Source organism: Carcharhinus amblyrhynchos, chromosome 10 (genome assembly GCF_965287045.1).
Source record: "Carcharhinus amblyrhynchos chromosome 10, sCarAmb.v2.hapA, whole genome shotgun sequence".
Lineage (NCBI taxonomy): Eukaryota > Metazoa > Chordata > Chondrichthyes > Carcharhiniformes > Carcharhinidae > Carcharhinus > Carcharhinus amblyrhynchos.
In genome coordinates, this window is record NC_137333.1 from 24,270,891 (window position 1) to 24,293,140 (window position 22,250).

Sequence of the window (22,250 nt, forward strand, 5' to 3'; positions counted from 1 at the left end):
TCTAAATTGCTACTGTCTGCCTTCACAGCTATGGTGCCACTTGTGGACCATGAAAACACCCCTTCCAATTTGTCAGGCCTCCCTTCTGAGCTGCAACTTCCCTTAACCCCACTTAACTCTCTTCTAGGATCCCACAGCCTCAGTAATGATCAGCAGCAGCATTGCTGAACTGCCAGCCCTCTGATTGTGTTTGCAGATCTTTGACATCCTTGGGTATATGCCTTGCCTAGCCCTGCCACTGGCCAAAATTGGGCCACCTTCCACTTTTAGCCCTTATGATAGGACTTCAGCTGCAGTGGAAAAATTGTCTGTCTAAAATATGAAGCTTCATATTCATGGACAGATTACTTACTGCATGTCACCAATCGGTGAACACATCATTTATCCCTCATCTTAGTCTTCTAGCACTGAAATTTCTCATTATAGTCAGTCATCTAATGAATGTGTGCCTGTCCTGTATATTGGCTGATATTATATAGGTGCCTCATGGCTGCCAATGGCTGACCCCATGCTATTAAATATGAGTGCGGTCATCGCTTAATGGCAGAGAGAGCATATGTGGAGTCTTTCATCAGGTAAGTGTTGCTGGAGAATTACATTGTGTAAAATGACAAGTGTAATGTGGTGAAGAATAGTTATTATCAAGGAATGTATTGGTTCAAAGTATCAGTGCTACCCGATTATTATTACTGAAAGTCATGCGCACATTACCCAAAATTTTTGTGTAACACTGGTCTGACTTTCTCATCTTTCTGCCATTGTGAGGCAAAGAAGCCTCAGTTCTCAGCAGGACATAATGAGCCAATTAATGCAGTCCTATTAAGGATGGTGGGCAGGTTCCCATGGCTGAAGGCCTTCCAATCTGCCCTCCAGTGATAAAACTAAGGCGCAAGCTGCCGATGCCTATAGGCAGGGAGGAAGACCAGATTTTTTAAAAAATTATTTATAGCAGTCATAGCTGCCAGGCCAGAAAATTGGATGGGCAACCCTCCCACTGGAGAGGAGGGTTTACAGGGTCCCCGAGCATTTTCCATCTGGAGCTGCCTCCTGTCGTTTATTGTGCTTTGGCCATATCCTGCTGACTGGAGTTTTCCAGTTGATTTTGGAACAGGGGTCTTAATAGGCCACTTAATTATCTGACCCCTACCTGGCCTTCTCAAAAATGGTTCAGAGGCAGGATGATACCAGCAAACTATCAGATTAACAAGCAGTGCAAAATTCCAAGGTGGCCTGAATCTGGCCCTTCCCTCATTGGCCTTTGAAAGTCCTGCTTTGAGAGTCTGCAATGGATATATCATAAAGGGGTGATAGATTGATGTTGAGAAGCAAAGTCTCACTATGCATCTATTATTGTTTCATTCAATAACTTAGTGCCTGTATACTTCTCTCCTAATGTGGCCTCCAGATTAATCCCAGGAGGTAATGTTTAGGCCTTATAATTGTTAGGTTGTGGGGGATGCAACGTACTACCACAAATATAGCGATCATCTTGAGAGTGTAATGCAGAGATCCCCCAAGGAATCTAGACAACAAAATCTCTCAATGTGGTTGAAAGCTCTTTGACCTCATTTGGTGAGGTGAAAAAAGGGGGTCCGAAGACATGTGTGAAGGGTCATCCCATGTCTCTTAGCAGTCATCCTGTTCTGCCTAGGAAGCCCCAAAGACAGCAATGTTACAGAATAATAATAGTCGCCAGAATTCTTCCACTCCACCCACCACGGAATCAGAGTGGACGAGGAGTGAACAATGGAAATGTCCGTTGACCTCGGGCAGGATTTTCCAGTCTCAGGTCAAGCGAGGCCATAAGATGTGTCTTATGGGCCAGTGTGTCTGCTTCCAGGATAGCAGGCATTCATCCGAGATTAATTTTTTGGTGTAATCAGACTCCAGTTGACAGAATGATAGCGCTTGCACTTCAGGTATTACTCCCCATTGGCATAGGCTCTTACAGAGCCAATGTGTGTGCAGTAAAAATCACTATCCTAGCAAACTCACTTGCCCACTCTTGGTATTTCCTCCTCATGGAGAAGAGGATGAAGTATCTTCTCACATCAAGTGCCTTTATTCATCTTCTGTGGATGACAAACTGCAACATATTGCTCATATCTCTAACTCCTGCATGGAAAGAACTGGTTGAGAAGAATGAAAAGGACATGGCCATCTACACCATCACTGGAAGGACCATCCTTTCCCTGATTTGAGGCTCCAGGTCTTTGTGAAAGAGTTGATACAACTCCTCACAGAGTTTCCGCTCTCTAACTCCTCCTCAACCTTTCCTGCTCAAGATCACATGGCACTGCAACTACTGCTCCGTTCTTATGCAAAAATGTAATTATCTGCCTTCCATGTTCAGCAGAACCTTGAAATTCCTTGAGCAACTCCTGTGTGTTTCCACCAATTCTGCTTGAGCAAAAGAAAATCGAAAGCACCTCAGCTGCAGTTTGTTATGTAGCCCTTTAAATAGCCCCAGGAAGGAGTCAATCTTGCTTGCTAATGCTTGTTGTTTCAAGAGTGATTAAGAAAAGCATCCCCTATGACTGAAGAAGTTGAAACGACAAGATCATGATCTGACTGATGCATTGTATGCGTGTTAAAATTGGGCAATGTGTGTGCAGAGAAGGCTTTCCTTATTCACTCTTGAAACAACAAATAAATATGATGGGTTATTATAGAATCATAGAATACCTACAGTGAAGAAGTGGAGAACTATAATGCAGAAGGAGGCCACTTAGCCCATTGAATCTGTACTGACCACAATCCCACCGAAGCCCTATTCCCATAATGGCACATATTTACCCTGCTAATCCCCTGACACTGGGGTTAATTTAGCATGGCCAATCAGCCTAACCCCCACATCTTTGGATTTTCTGTTCAGCTACAATTGGGGCTACATAAATGAATGTCACACTTGCTGTTGCTGTCCTCATACAAGAATTGTGAATTATTTACCCTTACAGTTATCACAGGTTTAATTTAATGTACCACTACAGGACAGGTAAAAAGGAGTTTGCTGAGCAACAATAACCCAATCATATTTATAATTTCTAAATCAGCAGCAACAATGAAATGCAGGAACAGTAGTAATGAATATCTTAGGGATTTAAACTTCCTTTTTGTGTGTAACAATCATATTTAAAATTAATAATCATTCCTCAATATTGTTTGGTACAAGATCCAGAGAGAGAAATTTCGTGTGTGTCGCACTACTTCTTGCAATACCAGGCAAACTTAACTCTTGGGGCAGATAGTACAATGGACTGTAACCTGTGTGGCATTCTTCACTATATCATGCGCAGACAGCAGCACATGGCACTGTTTCACAGGTGAATCAGTATAAATCTGTGTAGTGTTACTAAGACAAACAAATTTCACACCCCAAAATTCCAGTAGGCATAAGTAGGTCAATTAGAAAAGTGAATCAAGTTCTGTAAGACCTAAAACCTGTGCTTAGTTGAATTAGGTTTCCAAGGTTATTTGGCACTTATAAGTATATGAGAGAACATTACAATAGCCATCTATACTTTGGCCCAGAAATTCAGCCATACAGAGCACTCTTTCCAGCAATAATGGCCCTATTGATCCCCAATATAGTGAGAGAAAGCATATGCACATTTTCAGCTGGAAGTGTGTCACCTGCCAACACCGGAATGCAGCCTTATTTATTGGTCATGCCTGAAACAGGCATTAGGACCTTTGCATGTGCAACTAAAAGGCCTAGGGCTTAAAGCTGTTTTCTCCTATCATTGGATGTAGGGATCAGAATTTGCAATTAGCCCGCGCAAGTCCTGTTGAGGCAAATAGCACAGGAAATTCAGCAACATGCCTGGCTAACATCATATTCCAGCTAGTCTACATCTCTTAAAGGCAACAAGTTCCCTGATGCAGCCTTGGATGCTGAAGTCATGAGGTTAACAGGAGGAAAACGGCATATTTCTATCAAGGGGCCAAGAAGCCTTTAAGGTTGAAATAAAAAGGGAGAAGTGCCAAGGATGTCAATTACAGTGACTGGCCCTAGGGATCTGGCCAATTGAAGTCTTTGATGGGTGGCTTATAATAGAACACTAGTGAAAATGCACAGAAGATACTTGGTTCATTGCTAGGCCCTGATTGATCCAGGCAACAGAATTGCTGCTTGAGAATATCAATGCTCTGTTCCATGACATCCACATTCATAGGGGGTGATGCTACCAAAAATATTCCAAGTGCCAAATGAGTGTGAAAACGAATTGGCCTCACACCTATTTTTTGGGTAAGCTCCCATATGCTATCTTATGAATCTTAACAAAGAAGAGATCCCAGATGTATTTCTTGCCAGTAGAAGGAGTGGACAGTGTTTATTCATGCCAAGAAGCTGACTGCACACATGCACCCAAATTTTCCAGTGTAATATACAAAGAACAAAGAACAACACAGCATGGGAAACAGGCCCTACGGCCCAACGAGCCCACGCCTCCATCTTAACAATGTATTTTCCCTACACCTCCCTTGACCCGTGTCTATGCTTATGGTACCCCCATTGGAAACCAGATTCAGGGGAGAATAATTTAGGGACAATTTGTTACACCAATCAGCCTAAGAGCACACCTTTGAGGTGTGGGAAGAAATCGGAGCACCCGGAGGAAACCCACGCAACCACAGGGAGAATGCGCAAACTCCCACAGACACTGGCCCAAATCCATGTATCGCACAGCTAGCAGTGATAGTCACTGAGCTGTCGTGGTGCCCATCTGCTGGTCCAGTTTTAAGCGCACACACGACGCGAAGTACTAAGCCACTCTTGAAACATCCAAGAGCAGCCCACGCACGACCCACCGTGTGCATGCCCCTCGTTAGACAACAAGGTGGACCGACACACCTGCGGAGTAAAACATGTACAATATGTACAAGAATACACAGTGCACCAGGAATCTGTGACACCGCCTCCCCCCCCCCCCCCCCCCCCCCGCCACCCTGTTCCCCTAACTGCCCCACCAAACGTGGCCAACCGCAATCTCAACCCCCTCCCCAGCCAATCACTAGGCCCAATTCCCTCCCAGCTGATAGCTAATCATGACTCCCCACCCCATGCTACCATTCATGTTCTCCCTGGCCGATTGCCTCTCCCGTTCACCCCTCACAGTAAATCGCCGTCCCAGCTATCTCCGATGCAAAGTATGCATCTTCCGTATCCTGTCTCCCCTTCTGCCCCAACCACTTTAGGCCCCACCCTTGCCCCTTGGCACTACCAATGCCTGGTTGGCACTGCCAGGGTCCCAGGCTGGCAGTGCCAGGTTGGCACGGTCCAAGGGGCACGCCATGCACTTTCCCTGATAACTTGGGGGGCTTCAGTGGCCACTGGTCCTCACTGGTGAGGCCGATAAGACAAGTGAGCCCAGACAATTGCATCCGGGGCTCACTAATAAAATTAAAATTGGATAATATTTAAATCAACTGTTTGACCAGAATGACGAGTCAGTTAGATCACTCCCTTAAAATCATTTACAGCACAGTAGGAGACCATTTGGCTTTCTGGTCCATTCAGGCTTCCTGTGGAGCCATCCAGCCAATTCCACACTCCTACTGTATCCCTGCAAATTTATTTCTTTAAGTGTCCATCCAATTTCCTTTTGAAATCATCAATTGTTTCCATTTCCACAACACTCCTGGCCTGCCAGTGACTTCCAGTGATTGCCAGTGACTTATGCACTGCATAAAAACTTCCTTCTCACATTCCATCTGCATCTCTTATCAAAAGTCTTAATCTGTGTCCCTTTCAATTTCCTTTCTACCCTAGGCCTTGTACAACCAAGTAATGGGAAGAATTTTGTTTTTCCTTGTCTTGTGCATGAGTCGCAAAAACCCAGCCTGCAGATGCAGCAGATGGTCAGGAAGGCTAATGGGATGCTGGCCTTCATAGCAAGGGGGATTGAATATAAAAGTAGGGAGGTCTTGCTGCAGCTGTATAGGGCATTGGTGAGGCCGCAGCTGGAGTACTGTGTGCAGTTTTGGTCGCCGCACTTACGCAAGGATATTTTGGCCTTGGAAGGAGTGCAGAGGAGGTTCACTAGGCTGATACCAGAGTTGAGGGGGTTGAGCTATGAGGAGAGGCTGAATAAACTAGACTTGTACTCGTTAGAGTTTAGAAGAATGAGGGGAGATCTCATTGAGACGTATAAGATGATGAATGGGATGGATAGGATAGAGGTGGAGAGACTCTTCCCACTCAGAAAGGACAGTAGGACTAGGGGGCACAGCCTCAAGATAAAGGGGGGGCGGTTTAGAACGGAGTTGAGGAGGAACTTCTTCACTCAAAGGGTGGTGAATCTCTGGAATTCTCTGCCCGTTGAAGTGGTGGAGGCTACCTCGCTAAATATTTTTAAGACACGGGTTGATGGGTTTTTGATAAGCGAGGGGATTAAGGGTTTTGGGGAGAGGGCGGGAATGTGGAACTGAGCCACGACAGATCAGCCATGATCTTATTGAATGGCGGGGCAGGCTCGAAGGGCTAGATGGCCTACTCCTGCTCCTATTTCTTATGTTCTTATGTACTATATTTAGGCCTGTCATAACGTTGTACACACGTATCAAATTTCCTATCAATTTCCTTCACTCCAAGGAGGAAAACACCAGACTTTCCAACCTAACCATCCCAGGAACCATTCTAGTAAATCACCTTTACAACCTTTGAAGTCCATGGAAACATAGAAAATAGGAGCAGAAATAGGCCACCTGGCCCTTTGAGCCTGCTCAACCATTCAGTATGATCATGGCTAATTATAAAACTCAATAGACTGATCCTGCCTCCCCCCATATCCTTTTTGTCCTAGAAAAATAAAAAATAGGTGCATGAGTAACCATTTGGCACTTTGAACCTGCACCACCATTCAATATGAATATAGTTGATCATGCACTTTCAGTATCCCACTCGCTTTCTCTCCACTGGTTCACCCTTGTCCACTCTACTAGTCACATACTCAAAAAATTCCAGAAGATTTGTCAAGCACAATTTACCTTTAGTGAATCCATGCTGATTTAAACTGATGCTGTCACCACTTTCCAAATGCTCTGTTATTACATCCTTAATAATTGACTCCAGCATTTTCCCCACCACTGATGTCAGGCTAACCGGTCTATAATTCCCCATTTTCTCTCTCCTTTTTTAAAAAGTGGGGTTACATTAGCTACAGTCCAATCCACTGAAACTATACAGAGTCTACAGAATGCTGGAAAATGATCACCAATGTATCCACTATTTCTAGGGCTACTCCCTTGAGGATTCTAGGGTGCAGAGCATCAGGCCCTAGGAACTTACCAGGTTTTAATTCCATAAATTCCCCCAGTACAATTTCCTGATTGATAAGGATTTCCTTCATTTCCTACTTCATGCTGACCCTCTGTCCTTTAGTACTTCTGGAAGGTTATTTGTGTCCTCCATAGTGAAGACAGATCCAAAGTATTTGTTCAGCTGGTCTGCCATCTCTTTGTTGTGATGTGGATATGCCGGCGTTGGACTGGGGTAAACACAGTAAAAAGTCTGACAACACCAGGTTTAAGTCCAACCGATTTATTTGATAGTAAACTCACAAGCTTTCAGGGTTTGTCCCTTCGTCAGGTCTTTGTTGCCCATTATGAATTTACCTGATTCTAACTGTAAGGGACCTACATTTGTCCTCAGAAATCTTTTTCTCTTCACATAGCTATAGAAGCTTTTGCAGTCAGTTTTTATGTTTTCAGCAAGTTTACTCTCGTATTCTATTTTTCCCTTCAAATTAATTCTTTTGTCCTCCTCTACTGGATTTCAAATTTCTCCCAGTCCTCAGATTTGTTGCTTTTTTGGGCTAATTTATATGCCTCCTCTTTGGCTTTAACACAATCCCTGATTTTCCTTGTTAGCCATGAATGAGCAACCTTCCCTGTTTTACTCTTACACCTGATAGGGATGTACAGTTGTTGAAGTTCATCCATGTGTTCTTTAAATGTCTGCCATTGCCTATCCACTGTCAACTTCTTAAGTATCCTTTGCCAGCTTATTCTAGCCAATACACACCTCATACCATCAAAGTTAGCTTTCCTCAAATTCAGGAACCTAGCCTCAAACTTAACTGTGTCACTCTCCATCTTAATGAAAATTTCTACCATATTATGGTCACTCTTCCCCAAAGAATCTTGCATCACAAGGTTGCTAAATAATCCTCTTTCATTACTTAATACCCAGTACAGGATAGCCTACTCTCTAGTTGGTTCCTCGAAATATTGGTTGAGAAAAACATCCCTCATACATCTCAAGAAATTCTCCTCCATTGTATTTCTACCAATTCGGTGAGCCCAATCAATATGTAGATTGAAGTCACCCTTGATAACTGCTGTACCGTTATTGCACGCATTTCTAATTTTCTTCTTGATGCCATCCTCAACATCACTACTACTCTGACTTTCTGCATCAGTTCCCATCCCCCTGTCACATTAGTTTAAACCCTCCCCAGCTGCACTTGCCCTCAGAGCTATATGCAACTCCTTCTTGAAAACGTGCAATATTTTGGACTCAACTGCTTTCTGTGATAGCAAATGGTAACAACACAGTGGCACAGTGGTTAGCACTGCTGCCTCATGGCACCAGGGACCCAGGTTCAATTCCAGCTGCAGGTCTGTGTGAAGTTTGCATGTTCTTCCCTTGTCTGCATGGGTTTCCTCCAGACGCTCCGGTTTCCTCCCATAGTCCAAAGATGTGCACGTTAGGTTGATTGGCCATGCTAAATTACCTCTTAGTGTTCCAAGAAGTGTAATTTAGGGGGCAATAGCAGGGTAAATACTTGGAGTTACAAGGATAGGGCCTTTGTAAGATCCTCAGTTGGAGAATTGATGCAAACTCAATGGGTCAAATGGCCTCCTTCTGCACTGTATAAATTACCCCTTTCCCAGGAATTGAGGCCTCAGTGGTTAGGGCACAAAGAATAACAACAGTGAAATCATTTGTAAATTCCACACATCAGCTGCTGTCTGGGTGAAAAAAATGTTCTCATCTCAGTTCTGGGCACCCCCACCATTGGAACATCCTTCCTGCATTTATACTGCCTAGTCCTATTAGAATTTTATAGATTTCTAAGTGATCTCCCCTCATACTTCTGAACTCCAGTGAATATAATCCTAATTGATACAATCTTTCCGCATCTGTCAGTCCTACCCTCCTAGGAATCTGTCTGGTAAACCATTGCTACATTCCCACTAAAGCAAGAACATCCTTTCTTAGTTAAGGAGAACCTAACTGCATACAATATAGCAGGTGTGGCCTCAACAAGGTACTGTATAATTGGAGCAAGACGTCCCTACACCTGTACTCAAATCCTCTTGCTATGAAGGCCATCATACTATTTGCCATTTTTACCTGCAAGATTGCCTTCAGTGATTATATACAAGAACACTCAGATCTTGTTGTACATTCCCCTCTCTCAATTTATGGCCATTCAGACAATCTGTTTTCTTGTATTTGCTACCAAAGCAGATAATCTCCCATTTTTCCACATTATACTGCATCTTCTATGCATTTGCCCACTCATTCAGCTCTTCCACTGAAACATCTCTGCATCGTCTTCACAGATCACCCTCCCACCCAGCTTTGCGTCACCTGCAAATTTGGAGATAGTACATTTAGTTTTCTTATCTAAATCATCATTATTTATTGTGAAAAGCTGGGTTCCTGGCACTGATCCCTGCAGTACCCCACTAGTCACTGCCTGCCATTTGGAAAAAGACCCGTTTATTCTGACTTATTGTTTCCTTTCTGAAAACCGTTTTCTTTCCATCTCAATACACTAACTCCAATCCCATGCATTTTATTTTTACATGCTAATCTCTTATGTCTGACTTTGTCTAAAGCTTCTGAAATCTCAAATAAATTATATCCACTGGATCCTGCTCATCAATTCTACTAGTCACTTCCTCAAAGAATGCCAGTGGATTGTCAAGCATGATTTCCCTTTCGTAAATCAATTATAACTCTATCCAATTCTGCCACTGTGCTATAAAATTCTTGATAATGGACTGTAATATTTTCCCACTGCCAATGTCAGGCTGACCAAGTATAATTCTGTTATCTCTCTATCTCCCTTTTAAAATAGGTTATATCAGCTACTCTCCAATCTGTAGAAACTGTTCCAGAGCCTTTAGAATCTTGACAGATGAACACTTACGCGTCCATTATTTCTAGGACTATAGCCTTAGGTATTCTGGAATGTAGATTATCAGCCCCAAGATTTTTCATCAGCCTTCAATCCCATCAATTTTCCCAACACTATTTCTGTACCAATATTGATTTCCTTCAGTTTCTCCCTCTTATTGAACCCTATGTTCACCAACTTTTCTGGTACTTTGTGCTCTCTTTTGTGAAGACAGAAGCAAACTATTTGTTAAGTTGATCAGCCATTTTTTGGTTCCCCATTATAAATTCCTTCTGACTGTCAGTGACCTACATTTCTCTTCACCAATCTTTTTCTGTTCAAACGCCTATAGAAATTTTTACAGTTTTTATTTTCCCCACCAATTTACTATTGCGCTCTATTTTCCCCATCTTAATCAATCATTTAGTCCTTCTTTGCTGAATTCTTAACTGCTCCTAATCCTCAGGACTTTTTTTCTGACCAATTTGTATGTTTCTTCCTTGGATCTGACACTATCTCTAATTTCCCTTGTAAGCCATGTTTTGGCCATCTTTCCTGTTTTAGTTTTGCACGAAACAGGAATAAACAATTGCTGCAGATCACCCATGTGTTGTTTGAATAATTGCCATTGCCTACCCACCATCATCCCTTTAAGCAATATTTTCCAATCCATCACAGCCAACCTCATACTGTCAAAATTTCCTTTATTGAAATTCAGGATGGTAACCTCAGAATCAACTACGTCACTCTCCATTTTGATGAAGAGTTTTATCATCCTATGGTGCTCATCCTCAAAGGATCTCACTGAACTTGGGGCCCGATTCTCCCATTGCAACCTGCAACTTTTCTGGCGGATCCGGTCGAGAGAATTGCGTCATTGGTCTTTGTCCAGGATTTGTGCATGCGCCGGGAATGCTTGCATGTCTCCCAGAGCCAGAGAACAATGGAGTCCAGACCACGCTGGAAACCAACGGGAAGACAGGTAAGGCATTTGAATCATTTTTTATTGTAGTTTAAATATGATTTGCATGTCATTATCGGGAAAATGCCGGTCCTGATAGAATCTCCCACCCTGCCAGGAGTACTTCATTCTGGCAGGGTTTAGAGTAGCTCCCCATGTTTGGAGAACTAGCGGGAGACCCCGTCCGAAAGAAGAGGGGGGCAATCAGGGCCCCTCAAGGGGTTGAGCAGCAGGGGAGTGGTGTCCCCTGGGCATGGGCACTCTGGCAGCACTAGCCTGTATCTCTGGCGCTGCCCAAGGGGCAAAGTGCCCATGCCCAGCAGGTGCCTTGGCTCACCAGGCATTGGACAGTGCCAAGGGGGAGGGGTTGATTGTTGGCAGGGCCTAGAGGTGATCAGTGGGGGTAGGGGATCCCGCTGCCATTCTGCATGGGGATTGGTCTGGACTGGAGCGAGGCCAGTGATTGGGGTGGCCTGGGAGGAGGGTGGTCTGCTGGGCAGGGTCTGTCTCCTGGGCTGGGGAGTCTACCTCTCGGGGGATCTGACCCCAGGGGGAGGTGGTTAGCGGGGGGAGGTTCTGCTGGAGTGAGGGGAGATGGGGAGATCACCTCTGCTGGGGAGGGGGTGGGCTGGACATTGGGGTGCACCAGGGGGCGGGGAAGTCAGGGCTGTTATAGGAATTGTCGTTGGGGGCCACGATCAAGTCATTAGTGGGGCTGGAGGGGCAGCACTGCAAGGGTCCTGGGCTGGCCAGCAACTGAGCTGGCCAGCAAACAGGGAGACTGCCAGATTGGGGCCACTGCACATATGCAGAGTTCCAGAGCTGTTAGACTCTGGTGCGAATAGGCCCCACCCCCACGGGTTTTTAATGAGATTCCCGATTGTGAACTCTTCAGTGCACAGAGTGGAGAGATTTGAGTGTGATGCTGCACTGAAAGAAACAGTTGTGATCTCAAACAGTTTTCCCACCAATTCAGCACTTTTGGGCAAATCGCCCCCTAGATTGCCAATTATTCCTTTCTCATTAGACAATATCCAGTCAAGGATGACCTGTTCTCTAGTTTCTTCCTCTACGTATTGGTCCAGAAAACCATCCCGTGTCCACACCTGGAATTTCTTCTCTATGTTATTGTGACTAATTTGAATTGCCTAATCTATATACAGATTAAAGTTACCCATAATTTCAGATGTTCCTTTATTGCATGCATCTCTAATTTCCTGTTTACTGCCATTTCCGACATCACTAGTATAGTTTTGAGATCTATACACAACCCCCACTAATGTTTTGTTCCCCTTAGTGTTTGTCAGCTCTACCCATACAAAATCCATATTGTCAGAGCTAATACCTTTCTGCACCACTGTGCTAATTTCCTCTTTAACCAGCAATACAACTCTGCCATCTTTTCCTTTTTGTCTGTTATTATTAAGTTGCATATGTAGCTCAAAACTATGGTGTTTGAAAATGTAAATAGTGAAAAGAAATGCTAAGAAAAACAAAATAAATCATATTGCATTGTCTCTCTGTGCATGTGTCTTTCTGTGGATTTTAAACTGCAGCAGTAGGTTTGCAACTTTTGTACCCAAATCAGAAGTTGGTGTTCCAACACAGCAAAACAGGCTTTTGAATTGAACCAATGAGTTTAAAGCAAGCATGCTGAGACACAGGACTGATGGAATTCAAATGTGAGGTTTGTTGATAGCCCCAAGCCACTCAGATCACAGGAATTCTTGAGATAATTCCAGATAAGGGGGGATAACTGTAAGAGTAAGCTTGCTACCTCTTTAGTTGAAAAGGGGAGAGGTGAGGCTCTCATACAGAATTCTGCAATAACATATATATCTTCAGAAACTCACCATCTAAATTGAAGGAGATACTAGCCGAGAAAGTATTCCAAAAAAGAGCATTACCAAAGAATGTTCATACTTCCAAAAGATGCCTGGCTGTATATTTTTTAAGAGTGACTGTATTCTATAAGGATTTGTTTCATTATTTCAGAATGAGCCTTGTAAAATTGGACAGCATTCTATTGGGATTTTATTTAATTTGTTAATTGTTTCATGAGGTTGTCACCAGTTTCTAAAAAGTAACGACCTGTTAATTGTTCATGATAGAGAGTGGCAGATCCTGCTTTAATTTACCAAAATCAATGGCTTCCCATGACCTCACACATTTTTATATAAGATTATGAAATGAGATAAATCTCTTTGGGTGATTCTAATATCACGTAGAGGGACACATCATTTCTGTGTCATAACACTGTCCTTCCTAAATACTAAATACCCCTGAATTTTTCATTTCCCATTCCTGGTCACCCTGCGGCCATGTCTCCATAATCCCATCTACATTTTACATGTTTCCATCTATTTGTGTGATTAATTCATCCACTTTATTGCAAATGCTCGCCGCATTAAGGCACAAAGCCTCAGGGTTTGTCTTTTTAATATTACTTGTCCCATTCCCATTATTTTTCACTGTGGCCTTGCTTGATTTTATCCTTGATTTCTCTGTTAAGGACCAGATCAGAAACTGGGTACCTTATGAAGTTTGTGTAGACCCTAACTTTTTTACATTTGATTTTGGTATGAGAGTGAGTACAAGGTGTTCACTCCAGGTATGATTCAAGTTACCCACTAGGAAGCTTCTGTTAAAACAAGCTTTATTTAAGAACACAGTTAGAACATAACAAAAAGAATTAGCATAACTTCTATCATTAAAACTACTTAAATATGGCAAAGTATAATTCTTAAAAGCTAGCTATTTCTATTGTTCCAATTTAGCAGATAGGAATCCCTTCTTTAGAACCAATTAGCACAGGAATCATAAATGCTTATTTAGGACTAGATTTCCAGCCTTTTGATATTCTGGACAGTGATCTAAACAGACACTTATATTCCAAATCTGATGCAGCAACATCCAGAAAAGCTTTACCCCCAATAGTAGAATCTCAGAGACAAAGGCTTATTTCTTGGCAAATTCCTGTTTCCATTTCAAGCAGAGCAAGAGAAAGCAACCTTTCTCTAAAAAACACAAAAGCAGATTGCTTTGAGTTCTCTGTGAAAGCCTAGCTGTACCCAATCGTATGATGTTACCCGTCATCAACATAATCAAGAATAGTCTGCAATACCCCAATGGAAAACACAAAACAACAGAACCCTGCATTAGTTCAGGTTAAACAAACATTGGTGCAAGTAAGATCAATTATATTGCTGCAGTAACAATACAGTTCTTCTGGGTCTAACCAAAATGGCTCCGATAAAATGGAAAGGACTAGTAAACACATTCAGCACAGAAATGTGACTGAAATGCATTTCTTAAAGGCACAGTATCATCACTTTTGCCTTCCACTTTTCTTTTTTCCCTTACTATCTTTTGTTCTTGTCCTTGATTTCCCTCCTGTAACTGCTTGAGAAGTTTTCCATCCCCCTGCCATTTTAATTTAAACTTCCCCAAACCACTCTAGCAAATACTGCCCTTAAGATATCTGTCCTGGTCCTGCCCAGATATAATCTGTCCATAGCACCATAGAATCCCTACAGTGCAGAAGGAAGCCATTCAGACCACTGAGTCTATGCCAAAAAACACACCAACCTGGGCCCATCCTCCACCCTATCCCCGTAATCCCACACATTTACCATGCCTAATCCGCTTAGCGTATAAATCTTTGGACACTTAGGGGCAATTTAGGATAGCCAAAGGGCGATTATGAGGCTATCAGGAGTGAATTAGGAAGCATGGATTGGATTAGGGGATTACAGGGACTGGGAACGTCTGAAATGTGGAGTTTTTTCAAGGAGCAGCTACTGCGAGTCCTTGATAGGTATGTCCCTGTCAGGCATGGTGGATTTGGTAGATCTAGGGAACCGTGGTGCACTAAAAGAGTTGAGTCGATGGTTAAAAAGAAAAAGGAGGCTTATGTTCGGATGAGATTGGAGGGCTCAGATAGTGCACTAGAAAGCTTTAGATTGGCTAGGAGGGAGTTGAAGAGTGAGTTGAGAAGGGCTAAAAGAGGACATGAGAAGAATTTGGCTGATAGGATTAAGGAGAATCCTAAGGCGTTCTATAGGTATGTCAAGAACAGAAGGTTGGTCAGGGCAAGATTAGGGCCAGTTACAGACAGCAGGGGGAAGTTGTGTGTGGAACCGGAGGAGATTGGAGAAGTATTGAACCAATATTTCTCTTCGGTGTTCACGCAGGGGGACATGAATATAGCTGAGGAGGACATTGGGTTGCAGGGGTGTAAAATAGACAGTATTACGGTTGATAAAGGGGATGTGCTGGAAATTCTTGAGGGGCTGAAAATAGATAAGTCCCCTGGTCCGGATGGGATCTACCCTAGGATTCTCTGGGAGGCTAGAGAGGTGATTGCAGAGCCTCTGGCTCAGATCTTCAGGTCGTCATTGGTCTCTGGTGTAGTCCCGGAGGATTGGAGGATAGCGAATGTTGTCCCATTGTTTAAGAAGGGGAACAGAGACTTTGCCGGGAATTATAGACCGGTGAGTCTTACTTCTGTTGTGGGCAAGGTTTTAGAAAAAATTATTAGGGATAGGATTTATAGTTATTTGGAGTGTAATGAATTGATTAGAAATAGTCAGCATGGTTTTGTAGCGGGTAGGTCGTGCCTTACTAACCTTATTGAGTTTTTTGAGAAGGTGACCAAAGAGGTGGATGGGGGCAAGGCAGTTGACGTGGTATACATGGATTTTAGTAAGGCGTTCGATAAGGTTCACCATGGTAGGCTTCTGCAGAAAATGCAGATGTATGGGATTGTGGGTAATCTAGGAAGTTGGATCAGGAATTGGCTATCAGATAGGAGACAGAGGGTGGTGGTGGATGGTAAATATTCATCATGGAGTACAGTTACGAGTGGTGTGCCTCAGGGATCTGTTTTGGGGCCACTGTTGTTTGTAATTTTTATTAATGATCTGGATGAGGGTATAGTTGGGTGGATTAGTAAATTTGCTGATGACACCAAAGTTGGAGGTGTGGTAGATTGTGAGGAAGGGTGTCATAGTCTGCAGGGAGACTTAGATAGGTTGCAGAGCTGGGCCGAGAGGTGGCGGATGGAATTTAATGCGGAGAAGTGTGAGGTAATTCACTTTGGTAGGAACAACAGATGTGTCGAGTATAGGGCTAACGGGAGGACTTTGAATAGTGTGGATGAACAGAGGGATCTAGGTGTGTGTGTACATAGATCCCTGAAAGTTGGGAATCAAGTAGATAAGGTTGTTAAGAAGGCGTACGGTGTCTTGGCGTTTATTGGTAGGGGGATTGAATTTAGGAGTCGCAGTGTAATGTTGCAACTGTACACTACTCTAGTGCGGCCGCACTTGGAGTACTGTGTGCAGTTCTGGTCCCCGCATTACAAGAAGGATGTGGAGGCGTTGGAGAGGGTGCAGAGGAGGTTTACTAGGATGTTGCCTGGTATGGTGGGGAGGTCCTATGAGGAGAGACTGAGGGATTTAGGGTTGTTTTCGTTGGAAAGAAGGCGGCTAAGAGGGGATCTTATTGAAACATATAAGATGATTAGAGGTTTAGATAGGGTGGATAGTGATAGCCTTTTTCCTCGGATGGAGAAAGCTAGCACGAGGGGGCATGGCTTTAAATTAAGGGGGGGTAGCTACAGGACGGATGTCAGGGGTAGGTTCTTTACCCAGCGGGTGGTGAGGGATTGGAATGCCCTGCCTGCTGCAGTTGTAAATGCGTCTAGTTTGGGGGCGTTTAAGAGATCTCTGGATAGGTTTATGGACGAAAAGGGATTGGTATAGGCTAGTGGGTCATTGTTTTAGTAACTGGTCGGCGCAACATCGTGGGCCGAAGGGCCTGTTCTGCGCTGTAATGTTCTATGTTCTATGTTCTATGTTAACCTGAAGCACCTAGAGGAAGCCCACATTAACACAGAAGAATATGCAAACTCCACACAATCACCCAAAGGCTGGAATCAAACCCAAGGCCCTGGCGCTGTCACTTAAAATTCACATAGTCAACATTCACCACATTCCGTTCATCAACATTCTTTGTTATTTCATCCAAAAATTCAATTTGATTAGCACAATCTTCCATTTTTAAAAATCTCTGCTGGCTCTCCTTAATTAACTGAAACTTCTCCAACTGCCAGTTTATTTCTCACATGATTAAGGATCCCAAAACCTTACCGACCATTAATATTAAACTAACTTGTCTATATTTGCTAGAATTGTCTGTGCATGATTCCTTGAATAACGTTATCATATTTGCCACTTTTCAACAGTCTGGCACTTGCCCCATATCTAAGAATGTCTTCACTCCACTTCCTTCAGATAACTGGAATCTGGACCAGATGACTTATCTATCCAAAGCGTTGCCAGCCTTTCCAATTCTCCACTATTAATGTTCACACTATCCATTGTTTCCATTTATCTCTGCTTCTACCAATACTTTGTGAGATTTCTCTTTCTTAGTAAACACTGATACACAGAACTCATTGCAAACTCTAGCCTTGCCCTGCATCTCTAAGTATCTATGACCCTCTTTGTCCCAAATAGAACCCACTTCACCTCTTAATAACTACATACTATTTATTTGTCAGAAGAATCTTGAGTTCTCTTTTATGTTAACTGCCATTTTGTTCTCATACTCTGTCAGTCTTATTTTTCTCTTCATCTCCCCTATCAGTCTATTGTAGTTGACTTGGTTTTCATTTGAAGAACTCACCTTATAACCTCATTTTTTTGTATCAACATAACCTCTATCTCTCCCATCATTAAAGGAGACCTGTTTTTTGGTTCCCTAACCTTTCATCTTCTTTTGGAATGTACTTAACCCATTCTTAAAGCATCTCTTCCTTAAAGATCACCCATTGTTCTGATAACAGTTTTTTCTGTCAGTCTCTTGTTCCTGGCTAGATCCCTTCTCATCACATTGAAAATCACTCTTTTCCAATTTAGCAGTTCTATATTAGATTGTTCTTTGCTGTTATTCATTACTAATCTAAAACATATGATATGAAGATCACTCTTACCCAAATGTTCCTCCACAGGCATTTGGTCCACTTGGCCCATCTCATTTACTAGCACCAGAACCAGAAATGCATCCTTTCTAACTGAGCCAAGAGCATACTGATCCAGAAAGTTCTCTGAAACACAGTTCAGAAATTCCTTCCCCTCCTTACCCTTTAACATTATCCCCATTGATATTTTGGTAATTAAAATCCTCCAGCTTTCACATCTCTGTGATTTGCCTACAGATTTGTTCCTCTATCTCTCCCTCATTATTTGCAAACTTCTAAAAAATCTCAGGTTGCATGATTTTGCCTTTTTTTCTTCTCAACTTTCACCAAGTAGACTCTTGCATCCTCAGGGAAATCCTTTCATTTCAATACAGCAATGTCTTCCCTAATGATTTGACTTGATTTATTATTGTCGCATGTATTAGTATACAGTGAAAAGTATTGTTTCTTGCTCGCTATATAGACAAAGCATACCGTATATAGAGAGGGAAAGGGGAGGGTTCTGAATGTAGTGTTGCAATCATAGCGAGGGCGTAGAGGAAGATCAACTTAATATGAGGTAGGTCTGTTCAAAAGTCTGATGGCAGCACGGAAGAAGTTATTTTTGTGTCGGTTGGTACATGATCTCAGACTTCTGTATCTTTTTCCTGACAGAAGAGGGCGAAAGAGAGTATGTCGGGGGGTGGAGAGTTGGTGGGGGATGGTTTGCATGATGGACTGGGTTTCATTCATGACCCTTTGTAGTTTCTTGTGGTCTTGGACAGAGCAGGAGCCATACCAAGCTGTGATACAACCAGAAAGAATGCATTCTATTCTAATGATTACTGCCACCCATCTCTCCTTTTACCTTTTCTGTCATTCCTGTCTTTTATATCCTCCCATATTAAGAATTCTGTCCTCACCTTTTTTATCAATTCCTTTATTGCCATTGCATCATATTCCCACATTGGTATTTGTGCTTGTAGTTCACCAATCTTGCTCACCACATCTGTGCATTTACATACGTGCATTGTACCCTACAATAAAGCCAAACTACTGTCAAGGCTTGAAATCTGAAATAAAAAGAGAAAGTAGTAAAAAACCTCAGCAAGTCTGTAAGCATCTGTAAAGAGAGAAACAGAATTCTGAAGTGCCAAAGAGTCAGCTGAGACTCAGAATTTCAACTTTTTTTTATCTCTCCACAGATGCTAGGCATCAAGGAGCCCAAGCAAAACTGAAGCCAATGGAAACTGGGGAGAAAACTTTCCACTACCTGGCACAAATGAAGATGAATGTAGTTGTGGGAGATCAATCATCTCAATCCCAGGACTGAGCCCCTCAAGGTGGTATCCTGGACCACCATCATCAACTGTTTCATTAATTATCTTCCCTTCACTACAAAGCCAGAATTGGGAATGTTCACTGATGACTGCAAAATGTTAATTACCATTCACAACTTTTCACTTGCTGAAGCAGTCTATGTCAATATGCAACAAGACTTGGACAATATTCAGCTTGGGCTAATAAGTGGCAAGTAACAATTTTGCCACACAAGTGCCACTCTGACCACTGACAAGAGGGAATCTAACCCCTCCTCTTGTTATTGAAGGGAATGACCATCACTGAAGCCTCTATTATCAACATCCTGAGGGTTACCATTGACCAGAAACTGATTTGGACCAGCCATATAAATACTATGGCTAGAAATGCATTCAGTGGCTAGAAATTCTGCAACGAGAAATTCACCTCCTGACTCACCAAGACAAAGCCCAAGTCAGGAATTAAGTGGAATACTCTCCACTTGCCTGAATGAGTTCAGCTCCAACACAAGCACAAACCACTTGATTGGCAGCCGGAAGAACAAGGGCAACATGGGAATACTGTTTCCTTCAAGTTCCCTCCAAGTCACACATAATCCTGACTTGAACTATATAATTGCTCCTTCACTCTCACCACGTCATCCTGGAAATATCTAACAACACTGTGGGTGTTTCTACAACATATAGACTGCTACAGTTCAAGAAGGCAGCTTACCACCACCTTCTTAAGGACAATATATTGATTTAATGATGTGCACATTCTATGAATGAATTAAAAAACCTATTTATGAAATATCTTCAAACGTTGTATGGTATTAATAGCATTGTTGGAGTGTTGTGGACAATGAGTATGCAAAACCCTCACTAATAAGATATGTAAATCCCTGATTAATCCTATACTGTCAACACACCTCATCTGAGAATACAATGATTACAAGTTATTACAACTCTTAAAAAATGTTTTGTTGCCACCTCCATCGACAATTTGCCACTTTCCTTGACTTTGTTGCTTCCAAAAGCTTTGGTGGCTTTCCTTCAATATTATTTGGTGTGACTAAGAATTTGTACCAGAGTAAAATCCTATTGTTTTATTGTTAAAGTGAGATTGAAGTTTAAGGTTGGCTAAAGTTGAGGGTTACGTGAAAGGTTCAATTTCTGATGAGGGTAAATTCTGATTTTGAGTATCTGGTTGGGCATTGTGTGGGTGAATTAATTTCCTTGCAGGCAATTGTTTATTTCAATAGTTGAGATTCTGTATCAAGTGGATTTACTAAAATAGGACAAATCTGTTACCAAATTTATATATTGCCTGAACTTGTTGCTGGCATTGCTTTCCCTCATCAATAACTATGGTGTGCTGCCTCCATCATCCCATTAACTATCTATCGCTTGGGTAGTGACAGCTTTTGCTTAAACACGTCAATGGTACACCAATAGAAGAAATGGGAAGTGAGCATCTTCCTTAATAAATTTCAATTTACCATTGATATTATTCTGAAGAGCAACATGAAGTTAGTGAGTAAGTCAGTCAACCATTTAAATTATATCAACATAAATCTACAATAATTTCAGTGTTTTTTTTAGAGTGGTGACTTATTGGTGGTGCTAGACATGCAAATCAATCCAAAGTTTCAATTAAAAATCTTTTCCAGGCAGCTCAAAAGATACAATTTTCATACGCAAAATTTTCTATAATGGTTGTTTCATTGAAACTGTCAAAAAATCTTCCTTGTTGAAGTCGAATGGACATGTATACACAATGTCTCAATAAAATATTCACACAGCTGTCATCTGTCAAAAAAAAGGTCTCTGATAAATACCTGCATTTCATTGTTCAAGAGGTTAGAATTTGCATAAACCTAAAACCTTTTGTCAGTGAACATAAAGGAACTAAATTAGTCCTGGAACTTTACTTAACCTAACCATGTAAATTTGCCTTTTTTTTAGTGAAGCATTTATATAACAGTCCTGATTACTGTCAGTCAAGGTGATGAAATGATATTCTTTCAGCTTTGTTTCTATTTACCTGCATGTTATCGTTCAGCACCTTTCCCAGTCTGGAAGCAAAAGGTTTACCAAAAAAATTAAAATATGCACTAAAAGCTTGCACTGTACAATTATATTTTTTCTACATTTTCCATTGCCTATTTACAATTGCATCTAGAGGCCACCTGAGGACCAGAAGACTGTGATGTTATATATATCTTAAGAATGGTAGCTGCCTTTCACTCTCAGCCACTGAACCCTGACTTGTACTACTCATTTATCTGTAGTCTGATCTTGCTTTCTTTCTTCCACATGTGAAATAATATGGGTGGATTATGTAGAAATTGCAGATGAGCTACTGTCCACAGGAAAGAAGCCTCCTGAATGTGCTTTTCAGCTCTCACCTAATCTGGAAACAAGATACCAACATCCAATAATGTGCCATAAGCACTAATTTCTATCAGCCCCAAGACAAAGTATACTGTGTCAGAGAAAGTGACCCTGTGGGGCAACCATACCAGAGACCAAAAGGCATAAGCTGTGCTGGAGTGTTAAGCGAAACATTATAAGAACAAATCACAAGAAAAGATCAAGGAGTGACATCATAAGACAGCAGGAAGGTGACTGGTTGTCCAGAGGTAAAAAGTGTTACCTAAAGGAGCCTGGGTACAGAGCAGAAGATCAGATTGAACGCAATCACCAAAGAGAAAGATAAACTAAAGCTAAAAGCGACATCAGCACAAGAGAAGGTGCTGATTGCTGATTAGCTGGCGAGTTGTTATATATAGATTTTTGATAAATCTTTAGTTTATTTCTGTTCAGTTTCGCTGGTCTAATAAATATAGGCAGAAGAGGGCACATCAATGCTGTGAAGTGCATGTTCTGTT

The 22,250-nt window shown here is 42.2% G+C and overlaps 1 protein-coding gene across 1 annotated transcript in view; it reads left to right on the forward strand.

Annotated features, from left to right (window-relative positions):
- Nucleotides 1–21,414, forward strand: part of LOC145349549 (uncharacterized) — a 56,424-nt gene extending 35,010 nt beyond the window's left edge. The window contains exons 2-3 of the mRNA XM_080198139.1: nucleotides 10,852–11,115; nucleotides 19,264–21,414. Of these exons, the coding sequence (XP_080054265.1) occupies nucleotides 10,852–11,115; nucleotides 19,264–19,270 (271 nt within the window). The 3' untranslated portion in view covers nucleotides 19,271–21,414. The remainder of the gene's footprint in view (nucleotides 1–10,851; nucleotides 11,116–19,263) is intronic.
- The last annotated feature ends 836 nt before the right edge of the window (nucleotides 21,415–22,250 follow it).